Source organism: Dipteris shenzhenensis, chromosome 25 (assembly GCF_047967505.1).
Source record: "Dipteris shenzhenensis isolate YYH24624 ecotype China chromosome 25, Dip_SZ_1.0, whole genome shotgun sequence".
NCBI classification, from domain to species: Eukaryota; Viridiplantae; Streptophyta; class Polypodiopsida; order Gleicheniales; family Dipteridaceae; genus Dipteris; species Dipteris shenzhenensis.
The window spans coordinates 17,467,695-17,475,601 of record NC_141620.1 but is presented as its reverse complement, the minus strand read 5'-3'; the positions used below and the strand labels follow the sequence as shown (position 1 = coordinate 17,475,601).

General features: G+C 40.8%; 1 protein-coding gene across 1 annotated transcript; it reads right to left on the bottom strand.

Annotated features, from left to right (window-relative positions):
- Positions 1–1,929: 1,929 nt before the first annotated feature.
- Positions 1,930–4,253, bottom strand: LOC147885531 (galactan beta-1,4-galactosyltransferase GALS1-like). Its single transcript, XM_087396602.1, has 2 exons — positions 2,820–4,253; positions 1,930–2,402 (listed from the first exon to the last, which is right to left on the bottom strand). Exons 1-2 carry the CDS (start codon positions 3,974–3,976, stop codon positions 2,042–2,044), a joined length of 1,518 nt encoding a protein of 505 aa, XP_087252728.1. The 5' UTR covers positions 3,977–4,253; the 3' UTR covers positions 1,930–2,041.
- Between the last annotated feature and the right edge of the window lie 3,654 nt (positions 4,254–7,907).

The window sequence follows — 7,907 nt, the reverse complement described above, 5'->3', positions numbered from 1 at the left end:
AAAGGGTAGACATGACAAATGGTTCTATATACTTTATTTTATAGATAATGTACACATTATCCATCGCTCAAGTTGATTACAAAATATGAAGAGGGGAGAGGAGAAGAGTGGAGATGAGGAAAGAGGGCACATCTAGAGAGCACACCACAAATGACTAACTATACACTAGATTTAGTTGAAAATGCAGAATATATACAAACCCTTTTAGGGTTAAGATTAAGGCATCGAACCCTTTCCTTTATAGCACTCTATATGTTGAGCATTTAGACAAAGAAGATTCTGCAATAGTACAATATTGAGGAAACTCCAACTAAAGGACCTAAAACAACTTTGAACAAGTTTTTTACTTAGTTTCCATATAGTTTTACTAATATGGTAAATTTTCAATTTAATACATGTTTTCTATAACTCTAGCATAGTTTTGCAAAGAGTTTCTACCTAAGAGTGTAGTTGACAACTCTGTACGGGGACCTTGGTACTGCACCAAGTAGTATAGTGAATCTTTGTAATGCCACACCCTGAGGCATGTAGTATGTAAAAACCTCAATTGGTTAAACACTAGGGCACCTAGTATAAGTGAATCATTGTAATGGCACACTTGAGGGATTTAGTATGTAAAAACTTCAATTAGTGTGTGCATGTAAGGGGTATTTAAGAAACCCGCTACCCATAGCTTTTTATAAAAATATGCACCCCTTCTATACATTTTGAGATGAAAAAAGTACCCTGGAACTTTATGGAAAGTTTCACTTTTTGAACCCCGCATGTATATAGAATTTTTGAGCCCTGCATGTATATAGAATTTATGTAAGAACACCCACGTACCGCCACGACTATGATTGTTCTTGCTACTAAGATGAGAAATAACATTACAAGCCACATGTTTTGTGTTAGGAACGCGGCAAGGTGGCTATCGTAGAGTATTGTAGGCTCTATTTGGTACAATTACTTTGATGATGCCAGTACTAGAGGACAGTTACGGAGAGTACAAAGAGATGGCAGTTGGTGAAATTTTAAGAGACTTGCTAATGTGAAGTCCATAGTGAAAATTTTAGGATAGGTTAAAAATTGAGACTCACTAATGTGATGTGAATAAAATATTATGTTGCTGTCTATGGGCTATTTCATTTCTCACCATCACTTTGTAATCCTACCCACCAACATTTGTCAAAAAAAATTTCATGATTGGCTACACCAAATCAAGTTTTGACCCCAAGGGTGAACCTCTCTCTCTCTCTCTCTCTCTCTCCCTCTCTCTCTCTCTTTGTGCATGTATGTGTGTGTGTATGCATGTACGGGTAGGTTAATTATTTTCCTTTGTTCATTCTTCTCCTTTTTAGTTAATTCACATCATAAGCCAAACCAATGATTTGAAGTGTGGTTCCTTAAAGCATGTATTCTTGAACAAGGGATGACATGATAAGGTGTTTGGCAAAATTAACAGCAATTGAGATTATAAGGGGTACATGGTTGAGAACCAAGAATCGGACCCTCAACTCAAACTCTATGAAAAAGAGAAAGAATGTGGTGAAATGAAAAGGTGCTTACTAATGCATTATTCAGCTCACTTGATTCAGAATAAGGGATCATGTTCCTATAAATACCTCATACAAAACACATTGTAGGATGTATATGCTTCCGAGGGCGTACAATGCATATGCTTCTCAGGCTTACATACCTCTCTTGGGACAAATTGAGTCTATGGGGCTTATAGACCCCTCTTGGGGCAATTAATTGTGTAGGTGAATACTTACAAGAGCCATTACATGCTCATAAAAAATTACCAATGGGGTATAGTATTTGGGAATGGGGTTGCCATGCAAGATTTTGCTTTGAGAGTGAGTAAGAGAGAGAGAGAGAGAGAGAGAGAGAGAGAGAGAGAGAGAGAGAGAGAGAGAGAGAGAGAGAGAGAGAGAGGGGGGGGGGCAAGAGAAAAGTAAGATTGAATTCATGTAGGGAGAAGTAAAGAGGAAGGTGAAGAATAATGGAGAAGAGAAGAAGGATTTTGTAAAGTGAGGCAAGCGGCGGCAGCACGAGGTCATCAGACGGCGGTCCAAGCGGTTGGGCCGATGTGTTGGAGCTCGAAGTGCTTGACCAAGGGAACCAAGGAAGCCAAGGAGGTGTCGAGGTGGAAGGGGACGTTGTCATGATGGAGGGAAGTGGCATTGGAAAGGTACAAGCAAAGCTGGTCCTCTGGTTTTGTGATGGTGGCGTGGTAGTGATAGTAGCGCATCTTTGGCCACCATGCCCACTGCACCTCCCCTTCCATATGCTTCAATTCCTTCTGTGAACTATGAACTCCCGTCGCATATACCTTCCTCGCTTGCACCCCATATTTCGGCATCCCCTTCACGTACCCCTCCTTCTCCATGTCCTTGTACACCAGCTTCTCAATCCCCCACCTGTTTTTCATCACCAGCCCCGCCCATGCACACCACCCGTCAATATCCCATCCCTTCGCCGTCATTTCAACCAGTCGTTGCTCTACTACAATCATACAATTCAACCACTCTACGCCTTACTTTACTCAGTGACTTTCACGGCCTACTTCTGCACGGTTGATCTATTCAAACAATCGTCACTCGAACAGCGCATTGCGTGCGGGCGTCGGAAGGTAACAAACTCGTGGAAAAATTTACACTGGTACGCCCTGGGTCGGCGCCGGATGAACAGTGCATTGCGTGCGGGACAAAGTGGGCAGCTCTAAGATCGTGAAAATATTCCACAAGCTCGCTCGTACGTCGTTGACCCACCGGCAAATGACACACAGTACATCACACATACAGAACAATCATACAGAGAAATCAATCGTAGCGTACCTCGAGCTGTCGCCCAATGTTTCGTTCTCCCTGCATAGCCCGTCCGACATCCGAAATTGGTTCAATTGTAGCAAAGTTGCGTTCGAGAACCGGCTCATGGCTGCCTGAAAAGTTTCTTCCGGTTCGATGTAGATGTACTCGTCAACGTCGAAGAAGAAAGTCCAGTTGGCCTGAAACCGAGTTCTGTGTAAGCAGTCGTTCAGAATAAGGAACTGGTTGTAGTAATACCCATCGAACTCTGCTTGTTGCTTCACATTTTGCACGGTTATGTAGCCTAATTTCCTCCACGGCTCCAAAACGGCCTTTACTCCAGCGTGCATTCCTCCGGCATCATGAAACACGAAATGCGATCGCGGGCCGAACAGCCTAATGTGATACGCAATCCACTCCCTTATTCTCTGTGGATTCAAGGGTCCGAACAGAGGGGAGCCACAATATAGAAAGTCATAGGGATACGGTGGCTCATACATTGTGGCATTATAAACATCTTCCTTTTCTGTCAAAGCCACAATGCGTTCCACAGGTTTTCCTAGTCCGTCTCCGTGAGAAGCATGCAAAACAAGTTGGCCGCCCTTCCGATCTGTCCCTACAGGTTCTTCGAAGGTGCAATTCACAACAACCACCGTATATACACGGCCATAATTCACATCCGGAAGCATTTTGTGTGCAAATTCAGTACTCTTAATGGACGCCTTCTTGGAAGAGCTAGGAGAGGGCACCCATTCGCACTCGAATTCTGGATTCCCAAAGGAATACAGAGGTTTCGAACCTAGTCCTACGACTGCAAAAGTGTTGCTCCCGCCCCTATATGCTCCAAAGACAACAAATAAAGCGGCCGCCGACCCATATGATCGAAATTCCCTCCTCTCATCACGATCATCCAGCGGCGTATCTGCGAAACCCTTCTCACGATGGCCACTGCGGGGTACATCCGAATCAGTTACATTGGGCAGCATACTAGACTTATCAGTGGGCATAAGGCTACTTCCCGTCTGTGTCACAGAACATGAGTACCGACTAGGCCTGAGCTGTGTCACGAGGAAGAGCAAGAGCATGAGGAAAACGCAGAGGACAAGCGTTTTGGTCTCAATCCATCGGGAGACATGGAGAGGAGGAGCAGCAGGGCTGGACCAAGGTTTCTTAGGACTGTGCGTCATGAGGCAGGGCTACAAACAGCAGACGGAAATGATCTGATGAGATGGATGGGCACCTGATGGGAGCTACAAAGCTGGGGAATTGGAGGAGAGATCGATAGAGGGAGAGATATCAAAGTGCAAAGAAGAAAAGAATGATTGAAATTGGAGATCAGATCGATAGAGGGAGAGATATCAAAGCGCAAAGAAGAAAGATTGGAAGTGGGATTTCGTGTGCGAAGGAGATTCTAAGAGAGAGAACAGAGATGCCACAAGAAAAGAATCGAACGAAAAGAAGAAGAAGATGATGATGACCACAGCCGAATCTCAGTCATCCTTTTGTTTGTGTGTCTTTTCTACTTCAATCCTTAAGGCTTACACTACGACTTCCCTCCAAAAAAAAAATCTCTCTCTCTCTCACACACACCACACAAGTGTCCTCCAAAAATGGTCATCCGCGAGCTGGTTTCTTACTAGATTGGCAATGAAACCTGCACATTTGAAATCCTATTGGAAATCTACCACTTAGGGGCTTAGCACATGGGAAGAAATAGGATGAGAATGGGAAAAGGTGGTCCCATGCATATTTCTATCCTATTTCCATCTCACCATGTACTAACAAAAAAAGAACTAGGGATGGGTTTAGGAGCAAGAGGACACATGGCATCATTTCATGTGTTTAGGAGGTGGGGACCACGTGGGGACAAGGACACATGTCATCCTTCCATGTTTTTGAATCCCTAAAAAAGGGGAACCCATTCTGGCTGCCAGGGTGTAGAGGCCATGGTCCAGGATAGGAGAAAAAGTGGCTACTCCCATTCTAAATCCATCCTAGACCACTTGGTGTAGGATGGGAGTAATGATGACAAAAAGATTCCCATCCTAAACCCATGCTAGCCCCATCCATGTGCTAAGGCCCTTAGTTTCCTATTAACTCGCAATCCGACGAGCCAATTCGAAAATTTTCCTACCGAAATACTCAGTCGAGGCTTTCTTTTCCCAAACCCTGCACCACAGTCACACATATAAGGAAGGGGGTGGGGAACTTAGCCCTCCAAATAGCATTGACCTGGTCATCCCTGAGGGGACTTGAACGCAAAGATAGCCACCAATGCCCAAAATGCCTAGCAACAATCATTGTTGAAAATCATAATAGCAACAATCCTAGCAACTATCATTGTTGAAAATCATACTAGCAATAATCCTCCACTTTCATTTTAAAAAAAGTGGTGGAACCACTATATCTTTGCTATGGGAAGTAGTAGGGCCAAAGGATGTAGCACTAAATACCATGTCCAAGAGAAATAAATATTCAATTTAGTGCAAGTCTCGTAGTCCAAACTTAGGATATCAAGTTTGACCAAAGAAAAACTCAAGAAAAACTCACCCCAAATACAATACCTTGCATAGTGGGGCCAAAAATATCATTTTATATACACTAGTACATGAATGGCAATAGCCCACACATAGTAAAATTACAAAGTAGGATTTACAAATTGCTAACACCAATGTAACAAAGTGGCAAAACCACTATAATCACCTCTAGGGTACAAGATGTAGTAGCTCAATGAAAAGTATAAAAAAACCTTCCATTACCTATTGAAAAGGTAAGAGGAGAGGGTGAAATCTAAGAAGAGGACATGAGAGAAAAGGAAATGAGGGTGAATGCATATAGAAAAAGGAGTGAAGGAAGGAGGAATTATTATGGAAGGAGGAACGTTAATATGGGGAGAATGAGGGAGAGTGGTACTAAATAGTACTAAGTGCTAGCTAGTGCTAAATACTACTAAATGCTATTGATACTACTAAATAGTACTAAATGCTACATATTAGATAATACTAACTGCTAACTTAGAGTGCTAAACAGTAGATGATAAATAGTATTAAATGCTAAATAGTACTAAATGCTGAATAGTACTAAATGATGAATAGTACTAAATACTAAATTATAGTTCTAAAAACTAAATAGTACTAAATACTAAATAGTACTAAATGCTAGATAGTGTTAAATGGTACTAAATGCTTAGTAGTATTTAGCCTTTTAGTACTGAATGATATATAGTACTACATGCTAGGTGGTGCTAATATTACTAAATGTTGACCAACCTAAATGCTAAATAGTGTTGAATAGTACTATATGCCAAATACTACTAAATGCCAAATAGTGTTAAATGTTAAATAGTGTTGAAACACACGTTGAAACACACAGTAGCAGCAGTGCTAGATAGTGCTAAATAGTACTAAATGCTTAGTAGTATTTAGCTTTTTTAGCTATCCTTTTAGTACTAAATACACAATACTAGCAGTGCTAGATAGTGCCAAATAGTACTAAATGCTTATGCCTTTAGTACTAAATGCTAGGTAGTGCTAATATTACCAAATGCTGAACAATCTAAATACTAAATAGTACTTGATGCTAAATAGTGCTGAATAGTACTAAATGACAAATACAACTAAATGCCAAATAGTGTTAAATGCTAAATAGTGCTGAAACACATAGTACTAGCAGTGTTAGATAGTGCTAAATAGTACTGAATACTACTAAATGCTAAATAGTGCTAAATAGTACTAAACTCTAGATAGTGCAAAATGTTAAACATTGCTTAATGCCAAATAGTTCTAATTCCTAAATATTGCTAAATCACATAAATAGTACTATTTAGTGCTAAATAACTGACTTCAAATGTTCAACATGTGCAATATTATATTACTCTATTGAGTAATAAGTAATAAGAAAAAAAGAGTGAAGAAAACATACCTGCTTTGTCAAAGCCCATGGCAGCCAACCATGCATTTGACACCAATACATTATAGGACAGATGAATATGTTGCAAGTTCTCAGAAAAATGGAATGCTACACACATGATGTGGTATGTGTGTAAGCATGGTTCAAAAAGCACATCAATAGTTTCTTGTGAAAATCCAAGCCCATAGAAAACACACCTGCACATTTATTGAAAGGATAAGTACACACTACTTGTAAGAGGACCCAACTCTAAAAACTAAAACATCGATTTGTACATGGAAGTTAAGAATCTCGCCATTCAATATTCATATTCATAGCCGCTGCTGCAAAGCTTATGGGATGGTGAGTTGGTGCTAGATTCATAACTCCGGGACCCTGACTTGGAAGCTTCTCGATTAGATGTTGCACGTTACTCAAAAAACTTGAGCTTGCTTGGTAGTGCTCTCCAATGTTGATTCACTACCTTTTTGCCAAATCAAATATTACTTTTGTTGCATCCAGTTTACCTTAAGTTTTGCTACATCCTTCAAGAACTCATTCTATGATAGACTACCATGTAATAAATTGTCTACTTTACTATGCACCCAGCTAAGTGTATGTACAATTGATTCAACTTTTGTGAGGGCTTCGCCCTTAGTTGCAGTAGGAGTCTCAAAATTTTCATGCAATCTTGCATTCTCCTTTGACATTGTACCCTTCCACTCATGCAGTACACCTTCTTGCTCCATGCTAAACTTCTGTTGATCCTGTAAACTTACAAGCTCTTGTTTTACTATAGACATGCCTACATCACATTCATGCTTGATACACGTGCTGTCCAAGCTAGCTGAGCATAGATTCACATCTCTATGTTGGACAAAGTCATCCCAATCCACATCTACTTCATGAGTAGATGCAGTGAATGCCCGCGCCAACAGTGTACCAACTTCATTGTTCATGATTGTTTTCAAATTGTAAGTCCTATAGTAAATCTTCATAAAATCATTTAGCAACGATTTCTTTAGCCGACCTGTATGAAAGCCACGCCAGCTCTCTTTGTCATTGTTTCCCCATATTTCTCGGATCCAGGTGTCCAACTCTAGATATGATTCTGGCTTCGCTTTTAGGAAAAATCTCCATCCAAGATTGACTCCAGTCGGTGGAATTGCTATTGGTTTGTTGTCCTTAGTCTTTGGATTCTTTGGTTGGAGTCAGAATAGAAGCCATTTT